At 41.5% G+C, this 21,970-nt stretch overlaps 1 protein-coding gene across 2 annotated transcripts in view; it reads left to right on the forward strand.

The window, feature by feature from the left end:
• Positions 1 to 420: 420 nt before the first annotated feature.
• zfpm1 (zinc finger protein, FOG family member 1) overlaps positions 421 to 21,970 on the forward strand; it is a 193,101-nt gene continuing 171,551 nt past the window's right edge. The window contains exon 1 of one of the 2 annotated variants that reach the window (XM_070898136.1): positions 421 to 441. Coding sequence is in view for 1 of the 2 variants with exons in the window: in XM_070898134.1 (XP_070754235.1) it covers positions 650 to 689 (40 nt within the window). In the remaining variant the exon portion in view is untranslated. Of the gene's footprint in view, positions 442 to 478; positions 690 to 21,970 lie in introns of those variants that run through there. The other variant, XM_070898134.1, reaches the window with a different exon arrangement.

Consider the following 21,970-nt stretch of genomic DNA (forward strand, 5'->3'; position numbering starts at 1 on the left):
ATAAAAACTTGCTGAGGAAAAGTTAAGATTTAGATTCCTGATTGCAAATAATGTGGCAGGTTGCAAAAAAAACCTACCCAAATCCAATGGGGTGGTGCGTTTAGAAGAGGGAGATGTATTAACATAGGTCAAACTTCCAAAACAAAAATGGGTGACATGCGGCTGAGTGAAACTGGGCCGGCCTGAAAAGCAAACAGATGTCTTGTTGAAACAATCACAGTGAGTGAACGGTTCAGCGAGCGACGGTTACTTTGATGTGCGCTCCCCCATCCCTGATTTTCTGTTTTCCACGAGAAGACGCAGGTAGAGCGTACGCGGCGTGACCAACACTTGTTTACATCAACCGGTACGCCCTGACGTGCGGCTCAATGCTGCCGGGGGGTTGCCATGGCGGCGGCGTGCGGCATGACGTCAGACGGCGGACTGGATAGAGTGTATCGGGTGAGTGCTGGCTTGGATAATAGCGCGCTGCTTGTGAATGGGACGTTTGGCTGCGGCTGCTCTCGCTCTCGGTTCCGGTCACTGAGTTCCGCGCTCTGCGCTGCGCCGCGCCTGTGCCCCGCGAACGGTACCATGCTGCGACTGCACAGCACAGCTGGCCACCCGTAACCCTCCCTCCCTCCCGCCCCCACGGCAACCGACAGCCACAATGTCCAGGAGGAAACAGAGTAACCCTCGGCAGATTAAACGTGAGTTTTGTCGCTTTGCCTGCTTGTTCTGCTCACTTCGCAAAACTCTCTCGCTGTCTGGCAACGCCGCGGCGTCTCTCTTCTGAGCTTTAAAACGATCCGTTTCCAGGCAGGTGTTCATGTTTCTCATCTGAAGTCGGAGGCACAGGATATATTTTCACAGACGACCTCGTTAGCGAACCAGAGTGTCTGCTTTTAGTGCAAGCTAAAAATAATCGGTCACATTTACTTATCTGGTATTTTTATATCGCAGTAATAATCGCCAGGTCATTGATACTCCTGACTTTCCACGCTTAAATATGATTTGCTTTTATTTTGTTTTTTTAAAATAGAGCTTTTTTTCTGATGACGACTCTTTTTTTCTGGTAGAGGAAACATAGAACAAAAGTGGAGCTTGTTTGACTGTAGACTGGGTGATGAGAAAACACGATAAGCCGGAGGCTTGATCTAGGTCCTGATATAGATTGCCAAGTGCGATAACAGTTCTTATCAGTTCGAACCAGACTGGAGAGGTACCGAGTGGGACGGTTATACAAATACATAGAAATAAAAAAAAAGCAAAAAAACCAGAAAAACTGCTTATGTAATCGATTCCATCGTTAAGCTATTGATGCCGTTGATTCATTTACATCTAACATTGTGAGTTCCTTAGGTTTGGAGAGGCGAAAAAAAGGCATATGTCGCTTTGTTTTTCATCGTTGTACCACCTGGAATTAGGCTAAAGCTATTTTTTGCTTTGTTAATTTTCTTAGATTCCTTTTGACTTGCAACGATGCTCTGTTGCTGCTAGGTCCAAGGTAACAGATTTAAAAAAAAGTTGTGTTGATCTAGTGGTATGAATAATTAGATGTAGGATATTACATAACGCTGGTAATTTATTATGAAGTTTATTTCATTGGTGTAAAAGATAAATAACTACTGCAGTGTAACATTATTTTTAAGCAAAGTTTAACAGCTGGTTAAATGTAGCAGGTCATTGGGATAGAATGTCCAATTATATATCAGGTGAATGCTATTCACAATTTTTATTTTTGGTTAGTAGAAAATAACATTCTGTGTAGTGAAATTAATCTTCCAAGGTATATGAGATGGACGTGTTTTTAATTGTTTACCTATCTATAAATATTTATTGTAAAATTCTAAGTTGTCAAAATTTATTTTGGTGTCTTCGCGACAGTCATGCTAACTGCTTCATCAGTCTTTTTTTCCCTTTTGTACTCGATCCTCACCCATGGTAATGATGATTGGAATAGATCCACAGGAGAAAGTTTCAAGAAAAATGGCCCTATGTGAATGAGACAAAACTGATTACCTATTAGTATTCTGTTATTGATAAGTCTCCAAAGCATTGGCCAATCTTCTGTTTTACTTAAAGGTCATTTTAATTTAAATACGTTGTATTTGATAAGCTATGCTTAAAATGCAGCATCATTTTAAACAGAGCACAAAAATAGACCATGTTATTTGCAAACAGCTTGCAGAGATTTGGGGGTTGACTGCTGACACTGATGAGCTGTATGAAAATGTACAATGGTGTCGTTTTAAGATTGATTCCCCATTTGTTGGATGAAGTTGATCTTGAACTCTCACTGTAGCAGATACCAAGGGATAATGCCAATAAATAAGAAAAGTTGATGCAGAATCTATTTAGGAAGTAAAAGAAACTTGACCTCAAATGGGACTTCAGTTTGAGTTTATTTTGTTGACTTTTATGTACATCATTATGTATAATCTATAGTGAGAAGAGAATTAATATAAGCAGTTGAATCTTATGATTTAAAATAAAAAAATATATAATATTGTACAAGTAAGAAAAGGTGAAAATAAATGACCATTTTTGGAAGTCTGAATTGGTACTGATTGTATAATGTCTGTTATCTACAGATTATTGGGACAGTTCCCTCTGTGCACAAAAGGATTCACTTTTTTTAATAAACTATCGTAAAATGTACAAACTGAAGAAAATTGATTTAATATTCTCTGCCCCTTGTGCATGTATTCTTGTATCCGAGTTAGCTTCTAAATCTCAGACTGTTTTTGAGATGTCCCATGGTTAAGATACAGTATTTGTCTTTAATGGGAAGGGTAATGCTAAATGCTCTCTGCTAAGCTGGATATCTTTGTTTAGTGTACCATTAATTATTGTCTTTATATGAAGTTTCAAGCTAATGACTTGCCATTCAATGTTGCAGTTGAAGAAAATATTTGCCCTTTTCTGTCCTTTCGTGAAAATAATTTCACACTAATTGTTAAAATTGCTGTTGATCGTTTGGAAACTGTTTTAATATTAAAACAAAGTTTACGTGGCAAATATAAGAATATCTTGTATCAGCTACATTGTGAAAGCAAAGAATGTAATGTACTTGAGATCATACGTTCTTCATAATGTTTACAATGTGTCTTTTTAGGGTTTTTTAAATTTTCTAGTGCTTTGTTCTTTTTGTCTCATTTCTTTCCTGTTGTCGTCTGTTATCTAACGTTGCAGTCTTTACTCTCTGCCCTTGATTTTCCTCAATTTTCACTTTTTTTTTTCCTTTTTACCTAATTGCTTTTTCCACCTGCTATCTTACTTTTAAATTCTCTTCTCTTCTTCATTGCTTTTCAACAGTTATTATTTGGCCTGTCCTGTCTCTTTTTCTTGATACATTATTCTTTTTTAACTACACGTTACCTGTTTCCTTGTGTTTCTGTGATATATATGTGTCTTTATATATTTTTCTTTCTCTCCCTTTGTCTATACATCCCTCTCTGATTCTACTCATTTTTTACTGCTTCTGCCATCATTGCTTTTCTCTTTTTCTCTCTCCTTTTCTGAGCTGTATAACACTCTCCTGGTGTAGGCCTCTTGGGCAGGTTTGCTATATGATAATGCAGAAAGTTGAACTGGCCCCATTACTATGAAGCGATGGTTGCATTGATAAGCTTTGATAATGGTGCAGATAGCAAGTACTAAGCGACCAATGGTCGAGCCTTGTCTTCCATTAGCATTCCGCTCCAGTAATCTGCACAGCTCTGACAATCACTTCTCCATTTCCACTCCTCCACTAGATAAGAATGGAAATACTGACTTCATGGGAGCTGATTAGGGTGTCTGGATTTCTCGATAATACCTTGATAAATTATGTTTCTTTTTTTTAAAAGGGGGAGAGTTAAAACTTCACATCTATTTTTTCCTCTCGTGGTGTTTTATTAAAGGAGCTTCCAGTCCGGTTGTGTAAAAAAAAAACTGATAAAAAGCAAAGATAAGGGTTGGACTGTTTTGTGTAGGAGTGCATATCAATGTTATCTATCTCTTTTTTTCACTTTACTGAGCAGCCTGTTGTTTTTAGCCTTATCACACTCCACCAAAATGCCAGGAAAAAAAACTGCCTGGATTATTCATTGCTTGATGATAACATTTTTTTGTAATCTCTTTTTTTTTTACATAAAATTAAATTTTTCAAATTAGGTCTGTTCAAATAAGGTGAATATTCTTGCAATAAGATATGGCATGATTGACTGTCTGCAGGGGAATGAGCACGTCATCTTCTGATGTCTTTTTAAAAAATATTAATTTTGGACTGAGTGCTCTAATTGAGTCAGAGCTCAAAAAAGAAAATTGAGGGTTTGGCATTCTTCAGAATGACCATGATCTGGGCATTTGTTCATCAACCCATATTTCTTCCTTGAGGAAAGTAATGAGTTTCTGGTACTGCTTCTTGATGGTCTGTTGTTCAGAGGAGGGAAAAATCAGGTTTCCTGATCAAGGGAAACCTTGTATAGTTGCAGTCGTCTGGCTTTGTTGAGTAGTGTTACTTAGAGCAAAAAAAACAATCCAAACCCTATCGCAAGTAGTGCCGCTCAAATCTGTGATGGATGTGATGCAGCCATTTGTATTTCCAGCTTCATGAGCTGACTGTTCGTCCTGCATGCCGAGTAACTCAATGATTCTTTCCCCTTCCAACTAGTTTCTCTGCTGCTTGCTTTCCATGGCGTTAACCATGGGACATTGTGCTTTTGGTTTTCTTTTTTCCTTTGGATATGGCTTAAAAAGCAGAACATTACACAAGATGGAATTGATCTAATCAGTTTTGTTCTCCTATTTACCAAGGTGGTTGGGCCAAAATTAGACTTCAGTGTTTGATAAGTGATTTGTAATTTACTGATGTGATGTTATCAGGTTTCGATTATAGAACAAAAATGACGAGTGGTGGTTTGCTGAAAATTAAATCACTGTCATTGTGAGCATATAATCTATTTTTGAGGAGTAGACTCCTTCACAGTGTCATGAACTTTTTTGTAGTGAGCCACTGCCATCAACTCATCCCTGGTTTGTATCACATGGTGGGATGTTTTTATGGCAAAGCTCTTTTATTTAATTATTAGTTTATGACTTGAGTGGTGTCATCATTGACCCATATTTTGGAAAGAAAGTAAACCATTGAACCAGATTTTTAGTGTAATCGGGGAGTACCCTCTCAGTGGAATTGATTTGGTAACCGATGAGTAAAATCATGAGTATGGGATGTTTGGTAGAGTCCGTGATTTACATTCATTAGGAACCATGGGATACTGAGAAAATTCATTGCAATCCTTGTGTACTTTTTCAGTTTGGTTCGACACTAAAATAATTGTGTGAATAATTATTTAAATAGAACAGTAACCACCATAATTTAGTGGTAATGTGACCACGTTTTGTTGTGCAACACTGTCGTGATTCTTCGCAGCACTGCTGGATATCAATTACCTCAGCAAATCAACTGGGTAGCACAGTAGGCTGCAGTCCCACTTTTTTGGTTTACATTTTGATGTAATGAACATAGGAACCGGAGTAGATATTCAGCTCCTTGAGCTTGCTTTGCCATTCAATTAGATCATGGCTGATATGCATCTCAACTCCATTTACCCATCTTTGCTTCATATCCCTTGATACCCCTACCTAACAAAAATCTATCTATACCCGAGTTCAAGATCTTAAGGGAAGATGCTTCACCACAGGGAAAGATGCAAAATTATGTCGGCATGTCTTGGTGCCTGGTTAGAGTTGTATTAGCACACAGAATCCAAGGGATTAGTTCATTGACTAGCATCTTGCCTAAGGAAATAGAACTTTGTGCTAAGTGGGAATCAGGATTTCAAAAGAAAGCATTGCGGGGGCAGGGGAGTCTTTAGGCTCAAGGTGAGGTAGATCAATGTTGGAGACTGAATACTTTTCTACAATTGATGCACTACTTGGGCAAGTATAGAATGGAGAAGATGTCGAATAGGGTTCCCTGACTCAACTACAGATTTCTTTGTTCTATAACAGTTAAATTCTTCCATTTCATCAATCATCTTTATGTCACCTCCAAATGAAATTGTTTTGTTGGAATGATGAAAAATTCTGTATGCACTTTCTCAAAACTTGGTTGAGATTTTTTACAACAAACTCATTTGCATAGGAGATTCTGAATTATATTTGAATTGAACTATTTTTGATTTTATTGTGCTGCAAGTATTAGCTGCTAAATTATCACTCCTCGTCCTTCTCGACCTGTCTGCAGCCTTTCACACGGTTGACCTCTCCATCCTCCTTCAATGCCTCTCCACCATCATCCAGCTGGGTGGGACTGCACTCGCCTGGTTCCATTCTTATCTATCTAATCGTAGCCAGAAAATCATCTGCAATGGCTTCTCTTCCCACTCCCGCATCGTTACCTCTGGGGTCCCCAAGGATCTATCATTGGCCCCTCCTATTTCTCAGCTATATGCTGCTTCTTAGTGACATCGTCCTCAAACACAGCATCAGTTTCCATATGTATGCTAACGACACCCAGCTCTACCTCATCACCACTTCTCTCGACCCCTCCATGGTCTCTAAATTGTCAGACTGCTTGTCCGACATATGGTACTGGATGAGCAGAAGTTTTCTCCAATTAAATATTGGGAAGACCAAAGCCATTATCTTTGGTGCCTGCCACAAACTCCGTTTCCGAGCCACCGACTCCATCCCTCTCCCTAGCATCTGTCTGAGGCTGAACCATATTTGGTCCCGAAATGAGCTTCCGACCACATGTCTGCGGCTTAACTAAAATTGCCTATTTCAACCTCCGTGACATCGCCCGTCTCCACCCCGCCTCAGCTCATCTGCTGCTGAAACCCTCATCTATGCCTTTATTATCTCTAGACTTGACGATTCCAACTGGCCTCCCACATTCTACCCTACATAAACTTGAGGTCAACCAAAACTCAGCAGCTCGTGTCCTAACTCACACCAAGTCCCACTCCCCCATCACCCCTCTGTGCTCGTTGACCTACATTGGCTCCTGGTTAAGCCTCGATTTCAAAATTCTTATCCTTGTTTACAAATCCCTCCATGGCCTCGCCCCTCCCTACTTCTGTAATCTCCTTCAGCTTCACAGCACTCCGCCTCCCCGAGATATCTGTGCTCCTCAAATTCTCCCCTCTTGAGCATCCTTGATTATAATCGCTCAACCATTGGTGGCTGTGCCTTCAGCTGCCCTAGGCATAAAGCTCTGGAACTCCCTCCCTAACCTCTCCGCCTTTCTACCTCTCTTTCCTCCTTTAAGACACTCCTTAAAACCTACCTCTTTGACCAAGCTTTTGGTCATCTGCCGTAATTTCTTCTTGTGTGGCTCAGTGTCAAATATTTTGTCTTTATAATACTCCTGTGAAGCGCCTTGGGACATTTTACTATGTTAAATGCACTATATAAATACAAGCTGTTGTGATTAATACCTAACTATTATGACTTGGCTGGTAGAGACCGTGACTAGGTGAGCCATAAAAAGCAGGAAAATCCCTGTTTCAATACATGGTCAATGCTGAATTAGCTGTTCTCAGCCATTTTCCTCCGTAATTCCTGTTGGAATTGTGCATGTAAATTATGGTGGGTACTATTCCATTTAAGTAAGTAGTCATACAAGTTTTTTCAGTGTAGAACAAAATTGAAAAAAAACATACATAATGTCACCAATGAATTTTCTCAGCATCTCATGGTTCCCAATGAATGTGAATCATGAACTCTAACAAACATCCCATGACATGAAGTGAGGACAAGGCGAGGCATAGGTCATTCGAGGCCTTGATTCACATGTGAGTAGACACATGGATGAGATATTGTAGAATGGACAGTGCCTAACAAATTGTACCGGGGCAGAAAATGTGTAAATTTGAGGACAAAAATGTGGCCAACTGCAAGGCTACATTTGTGATTTCACAGGCAACTGATACTGTATGTATCTTATACCATGACCACAGCTATAGTTGGTAACAATGCTTTTCTTGAATTGCCAAGCCCTGAAGAGGTGGCTTTCCCTGTTGTCTCTGGAGGCAGCAACATCGGAACAGCAATGTGAATGGCTGGTGGTGACAGTTCTGGCCTCCCATTTTTTTCTGGCTTAATAATGCTGGGTCTCCGTTCACCTGCAGGAGCCAACAATCCTGCTCTCACTTGCTAGTAATTTATGACTTTCCAACAAATATGTCTGCAGAATATTGATGTACAGCATAAAAAAAGCCCTGTTACTTGCTTCCAAATGCTGCTTAAATTAACTTCTGAGCTCCCCACTGCAATGTAAACTAAACTGGAGTAAGAGTAGTAGCATCCATTGTTGGATAATGAATTTATTATAGCAGCTGTTCTAAAATGATAATTAAACTGGCAAAATATTCCTCAGTAATAAAAACAGAAAATGCTGGAAATCTCATCGGGTCAAGCAGCATCTGTGAAGAGAAAGCAGAATTAATGTTTCGGGTGGATTACCCTTCGTCAGAACTGGAGTGTTCGGAATGAACACGTTCTTAAGAAGCGCTGAAAGGGGAGGCGGAGAAAGAACAAAAGGGAAGGTCTGTGCTAGGGTGGAAGACAGGAGAGATTAGAGAGACAAAAGGGATGATGGGCCAAATTGAAATGGTAATGCCAGGAATTAGAAAAACATTAGTCAAGACAGGGTGTGAATGGCGGGATAATGACCAGCTGCCATTGGAGACAAGGAGAAAAAAAGAAACGGGCTGCGGGGGGAGAAAGGAAAGGGAGCCAAAGACTGGCACCGGTTACGCTCCGAAATTATTGAACTCGCTGTTGAGTCCAGAAGGCTGTAAAGTGCCTAAATGAAAGATGAGGTGCTGTTCATCGAGCTTGCGTTGAGATTCATTGGAACAGTGTAGGAAACAGAGGTCAGATTGGGAATGGAGTGGAGAATTAAAGTGACAGGTGACCGGAAGCTCAGGGTCACACTTGCGGATTTAATGGAGGTGCTCCGCAAAGCAGTCACCCAATCTACGCTTGGTTTCCTCAATGTAGAGGAGACCACATCGTGAGCAGCGAATACATTCATCTAAATTGAAAGAAGTACAAATAAATCGCTGTTTCACCTGGAAGGAATATTTGGGGCCCTGGATAGTGGGAACGGAGGAGGTAAAAAGGCAGGTGTTGCATCTCCTGCGCTTGCACAGAAAGGTGCCGTGAGAAGGGGGATGGCTGCTGGGGGTGACTGTGGCATGGACCAGGGTGTTGCAGAGGGAGCGGTCCCTTCGGAATGCTGAGAGGAGGGAACGGTTTGGCTGTTGATAGTGGAGGATGATCCGTTTAACATGGAGGCTGGTGGGGTGAAAGGTGAGGAAAAGGGGAACCGATACAGACAAAGAATGTTCCACAAATCCCATGAAAAGGCAGGCATAGCTAGGACCCATGCTGGTTCCCATAGCAACACCTTTTAATTTGGAGGAAGTGACTGGAGTTAAAAGAAAAGTTGTTCGATGTGAGAACAAGTTCAGCCAGGAGGAGGAGGAGGATGGTGGGGGATGGGGACTGGTTGGGCCTCTACTCGAGGAAGAAGCGGAGCGCCCTCAGGTCATCCTGGTGGGGGATGGAAGTGTAGAGGGATTGGACGTCCATGGTGAAAAGGAGATGGTTGGGGCGGGAAACTAGAAACTGTTAAAATGACGGAGGGTGTTGGAGGAGTCGTGGATGTCGATGGGAAGAGAGTGGACAAGAGGAAAAAGAATAGAGTCGAGATAGGAAGAAAAACATTCTGTGGGGCAAGAACAGGCTGAAATGATGGGTCTACCAGAGCAGTCCTGATTGTGGATCTTGGGAAGGAGGTAGAAATGGGCTGTGTGGGGTTGGGGAATTATGAAGTTGGTGGCTGTGGAGGGAAGATCTCCAGAGGAAATGAGGTCAGTGACGGTCTGGGAAATTATGGCTTGATGTTCAGTAGTGGGGTCATGGTCCAGGGGGAGGTAGGAGGAGGTGTCAGAGTTGGCGATCAGCCTCTGCAAGGTAGAGGTCGGTTCGCCAAACAACAGCGCACCACCCTTGTCAGCAGGTTTGATGACCAGGTTGGGGTTGGATCTGAGCAAGCGGAGTGCTGCAAGTTCAGCGGGAGCTAGGTTGGAATGAGTGAGGGGAGCAGAGAAATTGAGACGGCCGATGCCCTATCAGCAGTTTGCAATAAATAGGTCCAGAGAGGGTAAGAGGCCAGAGGGAGGGGTCAAGGTAGAGTTGTATGCTTTACTTTTAAGATCTTTATTTATCTAGTTTATCTCAACTGGCTTGAAATAAAATACCCTTCATAAAGGGCAGATTTGCTTGATTTTGTTCAAGATATTTTGACATTTTCTTGTGCAAGGAACTAATAATTAGTATTATACTTTTACAAATTTCTTTGAGTTGATGTATTCTGTTTCATATTCTTAGCGTGCTATTGATGAGTTTGGATTCGAGGATCAGATTTAGGGCTCACTTCCACTGCATCACAACTAATTCCTCCCTTTCTGTTACTGTTGATTATTCTGTGGCCCACCTCATCCTGTGCCGATATAATTTGCACTCACCCCACTATTCATTTTCCTTTCCCACTCCTGTTTACATTTTTTTCTTCCCTACTATAAAATGAATAATTTCCCTCTTTCTTTTATTCTTTGCCATTTAAACTTGATTTCTTGCGTAGTTCTTCTTTGTAATTCAGTATCTCCTTTCTTAATTCTTCTTCTGTATCACTCATTCCTTATCCTGTTTCTCATATTGTCTTTTTTCATTCATTTTCTCTTCCCCAAACAACTGATGGGAACTATATTATGTGTTCTGGGAGCCACATATTCTCAAGTGAAACAATCTATTGTAATCTATCACACTTTTATCTGTACTATCTGAGAACTGAAAATGGCCTGGCCTTGCAATGGCGCCATGCTTGTAAGCTGATAAAGTTACAGAGTTCACTGGTGATGAATGTTAAGTAACTACACCCTCATTAGATAGGATGTGGACTTGGCAGAAGGACTAGGTATTTGAAACTAAGCTACTCTGCATCTTAATCACTGGCTTTTCTCAGGCTTTCTCTCAACAATAGCCCTCTAACACTATTGCCTCAGACAGTCCTCGGAAGAAACGTATATTCCAATCAAAATGTGTTAATTAATCACGCATATCTAATTGAAGATCTTTTACTATTTGCTATTTAATCAGTTAAAAAATAAACTAAATGGCTGGGTTGCTATAGATACATGATGGAAAGGTCAAACTGAGTTTACCTTATCATGATACAGACAGTTACTAATTAGAGATAGGTATTGGATTGACAAAGTCTAACAGCAGTTCTGCTCATTATCAATGATACACACCAGTGCAATATTAAAATTATCTGAAGTCTCTGAAGGTACAAGTAAACTGAACACACCTAATGCTAGATGAGTCATTTGATCTGTGATGTTTTAAGTTGAGAGCTCCAGAGTTTGTCTTAAAATGGTTCACAACATGATGGTATAAAATCTTATGGTATCTTCTTCTTTAATTTCACTTTGTATTTAGGTAAATATGCTGATTTTTTTTGTACTTTATACTTCAGAGATTATAATTTAAAATGACACAAATTGGAAAAGTCCCCTTTTAAAAATGCTTCTTCTCAATGTGTCCATTTGTAAAGCATTATTTGAAATTGGCAGTTGATAAATGCTCAGTATGTTTTATTTTTAAAAAAGCCTTATCTCCACAACACCTCTTTTCTCACACCCTTATTTTCTTATAAACTGAACTGTCAATGCACAGCAAAAAAACTGTTGCTAACTTATTAGACTACATATTTAGTACAAATTAAAGGAACTATGAAATTAAGCACAATTTTAAATATATTTTCTTTAAAGGGCTACAATATTGGATACAATGCTTAGGATTTTGCACAATGTATAGAGCTTTAGCATTTTGTGTTGTGTCCCGTTAACACCAAAACTGAGTGAGTGAGCAATTATTGTCTGCATCTGTCTGTCCGTTCTATGACTACAGGACTTCTCTGATTTAATGTTTTGCACAGGGCAGTAAGTTAATAGAAAAGTGATAACCATTGACACTATTAAATTTAGGGGCTGTTGTGGCGGAATACAATAAGCGTAATTTACATAGACCATTTTGAAAAATTCCAATGTAAAAAATTGCAACTAATCAAACATACTAAAGTAAGTCTGCTTTAATTTTTGTACTTCATGTATGATCTAAACTCTGATTTTAACCATTTAGATAAATAAAATTCATTCTCTTTGAAGAACTTACTCCCCATTTTTCTCTTTGCTTTCCTTTCTCTCAGCCAAGTGTGCATCTGCTCAGTACCTACCCCGAAAGCAGATGTTTATGGCTGTATTGAGTTGAAGCGAGTTCATAGTGTACATCTAAAGTTTATCGCAATGTCAAACAGCCATATAATGGCATTCTTTTAGGGAAATCATTTGTTACATTTAGCAAAAGGGAAATGATTTTGCAGGTAGAGAACAAAAGTAGAACTAGAAAACATTCTGTATTGGAACATTTGTCATTTGATGATGGTACAAACTTTTGTCTTTTTTTCCCTCGTGTTCTCCAAGATCCCTGCAACAACTATGGCCGAAATGATGGAACTGTAATCTCCTCTTGGTCCTCTGCTATTGCTCTTTTGAGTAGACTGGGTACATATGGAAAATAGCCTGAGGATGGTTTCCCTCCCCACAAGCAGTATTGCAGTTCAGCAGTGTGAGGTTGAAATTCCGTCTGATTGCTGCATATAGGATCTTGATGCTAAAGTATCTTGTGCCACCTAATTGTTCATATCAGGATTGATATGACTATGCTTTAACAAGCCAGGCAGTGATGCAGTGTCTGGGTGCATCAAGGGAATTAGCATGTTTATTAATAAAAACTCCTTATTCCACAGGCTATTTTCTATCAGAGTGTAATTTTGCCTTTTTCTATTTGTAGCTAGCAAAAAGAAGTGCATAAGAACCTCCTGATATGGCTAGCCTGCCAATTTGAAAATTATTTTCCTTTTGCTTAGGCTCTGCCTAGTTGGTGCCTTGCCGAATGGCTCGACTGAAACCCAACATTCTTAGTGTAGTGAATTGCAACTGTAAAACGGTGCCAACCAGTATTTTTTTGCACACTATATTGGTAAATCAATTGATGGAGTGGACTTTCATGTAAAAATCAATTTATACATTGCATAATCTGCACTTTGGATCTCATTTGCAACTTCGCTGGTGGGAATAATGTAAATCACACTCGCACATATCATCACGTAGTTTAATATGATGCATATGGTTACTGGCTTGGAGATAAGAGGGACTGTCCTCCTACACATTTGGAAACTACTTCAGGCACCTCACAATGTTCCGCCCATTACCTTGCATTTAAAATCCTCAATCTTTGCTGCCCTCCACGTCTTATCCCAAGTTTCTCCGAGATATCCTCCCTGCTCTCCTCCCTCGGCCTCTGCACTTAGGAACTCCTCCTCACTGATTTCAATCTCCATCTCGAAGTACTTTGCTCTTGTCTTCTAATGTCACTGTTCTCCTGTGCTTCCTAAACCTCTGCTTTCAGATAAACTCTCCTACCCATATTCACGGTCATCCCCTTGATGTTGCCATCTCCTGTGGCTTCTCTACTTCCATGGCCTCAATCACAGATTATGGCCATATATGACCACTTCCTGTTTCCTTCATAACCCACTTCTTTCTACCCAGTTTTAACCTTTTTGTCTGCCCCTGGTCACTTTCAAATACCATTTGCCTGGCCTGTGGCATCTTTGTCATGAAGATTGAGACCATCCCTTCAGCTGCCTCTAATACTCCCCCGCGTGCCCCCCCCCCCCCCACCCCAGTCTTGATCCCACATTTTTCAATAATTGCTCTCTTATCTCTGCACTTCAGCAACCGTCCATCTGCTCAACCATTCCTTCATCTCCACCATTAATGCCCTTGTCTCCAGTAAAACCTTTAATCTTTCCCATCCTGTTAGTTTCCCTTCGTGTGGCCTGCATCTTTGCCCCATCTAGTCCAAGGCACACAGAATTGAGCGTATCTGGTTTAGCCATCATTACCAGATCCAGCTGGACCACATCAAGCATTATCGGGCCTCGCTCTACTCTGTCAAAACATATTTGTTCAAGTGTCAAAGCATTTTACTTTTCACCAACTGTCTCCTTAAATGCTTCTCCCTGCACTTTCCACCCTCGCCTCCAAGAACACGTGTGAGGACCTCATGTACATCTTTGTAATGAAGATTGAGACCATCCCTTCAGCTGCCTCTAATCCTCCCCCGCGCCCCCCCCCCCCACCCCAGTCTTGATCCCACATTTTTCAATAATTGCGCTCTCATCTCTGCTCAAGTGGGCCTCCAAACTTATCTCATCCATAAGACCAACTCCTGCTCCCTTGAACCCATTCTCACTAAACTGTTGATCACTGAACTTTTCTTTCTGACCTCAAAGAGAGCGATATGCACAATAGGTGATTATTTTATTGCTCTTCAAGCAGGCCTCAAATTCTCCACCCTCTGTCATCTTCAGCTCATCCAAAAATCTGCTGCCTGTACACCGTCCTACACCAATCCCGCTCACTTATCACTGCTGTCTTTGCTGACCTACTTTACTCACAGTCCCCCAACATGTCAAATTTAAAATTCTCATCCTCATGTTTAAATGCCTTCATGGCCTTGCCCCTCTGTAGCTCTGTAACCTCCTTCAGCCTTAAAACCCTTCTGTCAAAACTCCATTCCTCTGATTCTGCCCACTTGTGTGCACTTCTCTCTTTTTGTCCCACCATTGACAGCCATGCCTTCAGCCATCTAGGCACCACGCTCTAGAATTCCCTTCCTGAACTCCGGTGCCTCTCCACTTCTCTACTTTTGTTTAAGACCCTCCTTAAAATGTACCTTTTTAACGTCGGTTGTGGAGAAGCTATTTGAATATGTCTTTAGGGATCGTGTGACTAAGCACTTGAACAAATATGTGCTGATCAGAGAGAGCCAGCCTGGCTTTAAGGGTAAGTCATGTCTGACTAATCTAGTTGAATGTTTTGAGGAGGTTACTAATAAGGGAGTGTCTATGAATGTTATCTAATATGAACTTCCAGAAGGCATTACATAAATTTCCACATAAAAAATGAAGAGCAAAAATGAGAGTGAATGGAATTGGAGGTAGCCTTTTGACTTGGGTTTGAAATTAGTTGGGAGGCAGGAAGCAGAGGGCCCAAGTTTCCGCCCTCTGGAAAAATGGCGCATCTCCATAAGGTGCGGCGACTTTCTAGAAGAAAAAGGGCGCCGAAAACGTACCTTGTAATTCTCAGGACGTTTTCGTGCTTGGCGTGGCGCAGCACAAGGGGTCGGGGGCGGAGCCAGGTCCTGGCGCTGAAAACTGTGCCGGGACCACTGCACATGCGTACTAAAGTGTGCGCGCATGTGCAATAGCTCCAGGCCCCCAAGGCTGCAGGGGAGGGGCCCGATCCTAGCCCTGGCCGAATGGGCTGACCGGGCAGAGATCGGACTAGACCTCCCTCCCGTTCAGTTCCCCCCCCCCCCCCCTCCAACTCCCCTCCCACCTTCCCCGGCGGCGGCGGGGCCCGCCTGCCTAGCATCTCGCTGGGGGCGGGCCCCACCCAAAGTGTCGACGGCCCAAACTGATCCGTTCAGCCTCCTCTCCCTCCCTCTCCCTCCTCCTCTCCCTCCCTCCTCCTCCTCCCTCCCTCCCCCACCCTTTGCTGTCAGAAACACAGAGACACCGACAGAGAGAGAGAGAGAGAGAGAGAGAGAGAGACAGACACTGGAGGGGGCCCTATCCCAGCATGCTGTTGGAGGGCTCCCGGTGCTGCAGAAGGTGAGTACGAATAATTTTTTATTTATTGATTTAAAACATTTTTTTTTTAGATTTTATTAATTTTTTGATTTATTTATTTATTATTGATGGCTCTTTATTTGTAAAAAATGAAGTGTTTAATGTTTGTAAACTCCCCCCTCCCCCCCCCCCCACCCCAATCTCTTGTTCCCTACGCCTGATTTATAAGTGTAGGCAAGGTTTTTCTGAGCGTACAAAAATCTACACTTACTCCATTCTAAGTTAGTTTGGAGTAAGTTTTCGTTGCCTAAACTGCCCCCTTTTGGAAAAAAAATCTATTCTAAAATGAAACTATTCTAACTGACTAGAACTGGAGCAAACTAAATGCCGAGAATTGCAATTTCTAAGATGCTCCATTCTAAACTAGTTGCTCCAAAAAAATAGGAGCAACTCAGGCCGAAACTTGAGCCCTCTAGAGTGGGGATAAAGGGTAGGTACTTTGGCTGGATGCGACAGGTGGTGTTTCCCAGGGATTGTTCTGGAGCCTCAGATTTTCATATATTGATTTAGATGAAGGAATAGAGAGTGTACATCCCAGTTTGCAAATTACACTAAGTTCGGAGTGACAGTAAGTAGTGCAGATGGGGCACGAAGTTACAAAGGGATTTGGACCGATTAAATGAGTGGGCAAAAGTATGGAGCAAATGTGACATCATCCATATAATTTGTGTATTTTCTAAATGCTGGGGAAATAGGAACTGTAGAGGAGCAAAGAGATTTGAGTCGATGTACACAAATCATTTAAAAACTATTAGATAGGCACAAAAAGTAATCAAAATGCTAATGGATATTTGCCTTTTATCTCAAATACAATGGGGAGGAATTTATGCTTGGTCATTCCCCATCTGGAGTACTGCATTCAGCTTTGGGCACCACACATCAAGATATATTGGCCTTGGTTGGGTGCAGCACAGATTTGCCAGAATGCTACTGGGGCTTAGCTGGTTAGATTATGAGGCTAGGTTGCATGAGTATAGGTGATCTGATCGAGGTGTTTAAAATGTTAAAAGGATTTGTTAGGTTGAGCTCAGGTCCGTATCCTAACTCTCACCAAGTCCTATTCACCTGTCCCCTTCAGCTGCCTAGGACCTAAGCTTTGAAATTCACTCCCTTAACCTCTCCACCTTGCTCCTCTCCTTTCAGGATGTGGCAGGATAAATACAGAGAAAATATTTCCTTTGGTGGGGAATCAAGAACAAAGGACATAATCCTAAAATTAGAGCTATGCCATTCAGAAATGAAATCAGGAGGGCATTTTTCCACACACAGTAGTAGAAATCTGTAAGGCCTGCTTTTACCAGCGTGTTTTTTTAAAATAGAAAAATAAAATGTTATCACTCGTTTATATATTTAAAAACCCTGCCCATTAAGGCAAGTTTATTTTTAAGTCCTGTTAGAACATATTAAAAAAAAATTGTGTAAAATATTTAATTTAATTGTATTTTAATAATTTTAAATATGTAATGTGCTTTTTAAATTTAGTTTCTGTTTTTGGGGATATTGCCATTCTTACTAATGTGAGCTCCGTACAGACGGAACTCGTATTCATATGAATGGGAATCCCCCTACTCTGATAGGTTGGGCCAGCCCACATGACCCCAGAGATGCGTATGAAACCAGTATGATCCTGGGATATGTTGGCTTCTGCACTGGCCTTCGCTTAGAGCCCCAGGACTGCAAGTCACTGAACCTCTGGGATCACCACGTATTTTCGTAGAAATTATTGCAGTCGGTGGCATCCACCTGCAGGAAGCCTCCGACCGCAATTTCTGGGCCTGTATCTTGAGATTTTGCAGAATGCTAATAAGCTAATTTGTACTGTTATGGAATACCTGCCACAGCATTGAAATGGCCCTAATCAAAGTTGCAAAATGGCATCCTCTGTGACTGTGACCATGGTGCACTGTTCTTCCTCATCCTTCTTAACCTGTGTGTAGCTTTTGACATGATTAACCACACCATTCTCCTCCATTGCCTCTTCTCCATTGTCCAGCTAAGTGGGACTACACTCTCCTGGTTCCACTCTCGTTTATCCAGTCTTAGCCAGAGAATCTCCTACAATGGTTTTTGTTCCAGCTCCTCTAATTACCTCTGGAGTTCCCCAAGGCTTGATCCTTGACGCCCTTCTATTTCTCATCGACATGCTGACCCTCACTGCCATATCCAAAGACATGATGTCAGGTTCCACATATATGCTGGCTAGCTGTATTCGAACACCACATCTCAATGCCTCCACTGCCTGTATTGTCAGATTGCTTTTCTAACATCCAATCTTGGATGAGCCACAATTTCCTCTAATTTAACATTGGGAAGACCAAAGCCGTTATTTTCAGCCCCCGTGACAAACTCCATTCCCTCACCACCGATTCTAATCCTCTCCCTGGCCACTATTTCGGGCTTAACCAGACTATTCCCAACCTCAGAATCTTATTTGACTCTCAGCTGACATTCCAACCCCATATCCCATCACAAGGACTGACTACTTCCACCTCCATAGCATCACCCCTCTCTGTCCCTGCCTCAGGCCATCTGCTGCTGAAACTTTTGTTACCTCCAGACTCTTTAAACTTAAGCTAATTCAAAACTCTGCTGCCTGAATCCTCACCCTCAGCGAGTCCCATTCACCCATCCCCCTTCAGCTGTTTAACTGTCTTAAGACCTAAGCTTAACCTCTCCACTTCGCCCTTCCCCTTTAAAACACTCCTTAAAACCTACTTCTTTGACCAAGTTTTTCGTCACCAGTCTTAATATCTCCTTCTTCGGCTCGGTGTCAATTTTTGTCTGGTTACACACCTGTGAAGCACTTTGAGACATTATACTTCTTTAAATGTGCTATATAAACACAAGTTGCTACAGTCGTTAGATGAATTTTGCATCTTTTGTCTTTTACTTGTCTGTGTTATTTGCAGTATACAGTGTAAATATTGTACAGATAGTTTTCAAGCATCATAGAACTAATATCATAGAAATTTAAATCGAGCAAATGCAGTAAACCCTGAGATGATCTGGATTTTTGTTAAGTGAGCAGGTTGAGCCTATACTCATTGGAGTTTAGAAGACTGAGAGGTGATCTTATTGAAACATACAAAATTCTGAGAGGGCTTGACAGGGTAGATGCAAAGAGGATGTTTCCCCTCATGGGGGAATCTAGAACTAGAGGGCATAGTTTCAAAATAAGGGGTTGCCCATTTCAAACGGAAATGAGGAGGAATTTCTTCTCTGAGGGCCGTAAATCTTTGGAATTCTGTACCCCAGGGATCTGTGGAGGCTGGGTCATTGAATGCATATCGACAGATTTTTGAATGATAAGGGAGTCTAGGGCTATGGGGAGTGGGCAGAGAAGTGGAGTTGAGGCCAAGATCAGATCAGCCATGGTATTGAATGGCGGAGCAGGCTCGAGGAGCCAAATGGCCTACTCCTGCTCCTATTTTCTTATGTTATGTTCTAAAGCTAAACCTTCATACTGAGAAGCATATCTTATTGGAGATAACTGGGTTTCAGTATCCTATATAACTGCTTAAGTGCAACCAGATTTTTCATGAGACTTGCGACAATACCATGGTTATACTTCAGTTGGATTCTAGAGTACTCAAATTTTGATGCAATCTGATTTTGAATTCACACTGAGGAGATTACCAAGTTGCAAAGTATTGAACTAGAACAAATTTTTGTAGACCATTATTGTTGTGTGGTTTGTTGCCGGATTGTGAAGAAATCAGTTGTGAAATTCCTGTTTTGTTTCCTTTTATGCCGGTTTGTTCAGCACAGTGATTTGTGTGTGCCTGTACTATGCATGCTTATGGATTTATACATGCAGGCTACTTATGAGTACAACAACACAGGATTTTGGTCACAAATTATGTAAAGGATTTGGGAACTTTGCCACACTGATCACCTAGATGGTTTCTGTTTATGTATCTATACCAATCATTCATCATTCATAGGCAGTCCCTTGAAATCGAGGCAGACTTGCTAAAGTGAGTTCTTTGGTGGCTGAACAGTCCAACATGAGAGCCACAGACCCTGTCACAGGTGGGACAGATATTCGTCGGGGGAAGGGGGGGTTGGCACTGATTTACCACACGATTGGTCAAATCAAATCGCACGGGGTAGCCGGAGGAGGAATTCATAGAATGCATACGGGATTGTTTCTTAGAACAGTATGTTACAGAACCTACAAGGGAGCAAGCTATCTTAGATCTGGTCCTGTGTAATGAGACAGGAATAATAAACGATCTCCTAGTAAAAGATCCTCTCATAATGAGTGATCACAGTATGGTTGAATTTGAAATACAGATTGAGGGTGAGGAACTAGTGTCTCAAACGAGCGTACTATGCTTAAACAAATGGGATTATAGTGGGATGAGGACAGAGTTGGCTAAAGTAGACTGGAAACACAGACTAAATGGTGGCACAATTGAAGAACAGTGGAGGACTGTTAAGGAGCTCTTTCATAGTGCTCAACAAAAATATATTTCAGTGAAAAAGAAGGGCGATAAGAGAAGGGATAATCAGCCGTAGATAACCAAGGAAATAAAGGAGAGTATCAAATTAAAAACCAATGCGTATAAAGTGACCAAGGTTAGTGGGAAACTAGAAGATTGGGAAATTTTTAAACGACAGCAAAGAATGACTAAGAAAGCAATAAAGAAAGGAAAGATAGATTACGAAGGTAAACTTGCGCAAAACATAAAAACGGATAGTAAAAGCTTTTACAGATATATAAAACGGAAAAGAGTGACTAAAGTAAATGTTGGTCCCTTAGAAGATGAGAAGGGAGATTTAATAATGGGAAATGTGGAAATGGCTGAGACCTTAAACAATTATTTTGCTTCGGTCTTCACAGTGGAAGACCATGCCAAAAATTGCTGGTCACAGGAATGTGGGAAGGGAGGACCTTAAGACAATCACTATCACTAGAGGGGTAGTGCTGGACAGGCTAATGGGACTCGAGGTAGACAAGTCCTCTGGTTCTGAAGAAATGCATCCCAGGGTATTAAAAGAGATGGCGGAAGTTATAGCAGATGCATTCGTTATAATCTACCAAAATTCTCTGGACTCTGGGGAAGTACCAGCGGATTGGAAAGCAGCTAATGTAACGCCTCTGTTTATAAAAAAAAAAGGGGGCAGACAAAAGGCAGGTAACTACAGGCCGGTTAGTTTAACATCTGTAGTGGGGAAAATGCTTGAAACTATCATTAAGGAAGAAATAGCGGGGCATCTAGATAGGAATAATGCAATCAAGCAGACACAGCATGGATTCATGAAGGGGAAATCATGTTTAACTAATTTACTGGAATTCTTTGAGGATATAACGAGCATGGTGGATAGAGGTGTACCGATGGATGTGGTGTATTTAGATTTTCAAAAGGCATTCGATGAGGTGCCACACAAAAGGTGTTACTGCAGAAGATAAAGGTACGTGGAGTCAGAGGAAATGTATTAGCATGGATAGAGAATTGACTGGCAAACAGAAAGCAGAGAGTCGGGATAAATGGGTCCTTTTCGGGTTGGAAATTGGTGGTTAGTGGTGTGCCACAGGGATTGGTGCTGGGACCACAACTGTTTACAATATACATAGATGACCTGGAAGAGGGGACAGAGTGTAGTGTAACAAAATTTGCAGATGAGACAAAGATTAGTGGGAAAGCGGGTTTTGTAGAGGACACAGAGAGGCTGCAGAGAGATTTAGATAGGTTAAGCGAATGGGCTAAGGTTTGGCAGATGGAATACAATGTCGGAAAGTGTGAGGTCATCCACCTTGGGAAAAAAAACAGTAAAAGGGAATATTATTTAAATGGGGCGAAATTACAACATGCTGCGGTGCAGAGGGACCTGGGGGTCCTTGTGCATGAATCCCAAAAAGTTAGTTTGCAGATGCAGCAGGTAATCAGGAAGGCGAATGGAAAGTTGGCCTTCATTGCGACAGCGATGGAGTACAAAAACAGGGAGGTCCTTCTGCAACTGTCTAGGTTATTGGTGAGGCCGCACCTGGAGTACTGCGTGCAGTTTTGGTCACCTTACTTAAGGAAGGATATACTGGCTTTGGAGGGGGTACAGAGACGATTCACTAGGCTGATTCCGGAGATGAGAGGGTTACCTTATGATGATAGATTGGGTCTTTACTCGTTGAAGTTCAGAAGGATGAGGGGTGATCTTATAGAAACATTT

Source organism: Pristiophorus japonicus, chromosome 13, assembly GCF_044704955.1.
Source record: "Pristiophorus japonicus isolate sPriJap1 chromosome 13, sPriJap1.hap1, whole genome shotgun sequence".
NCBI classification, from domain to species: Eukaryota; Metazoa; Chordata; class Chondrichthyes; family Pristiophoridae; genus Pristiophorus; species Pristiophorus japonicus.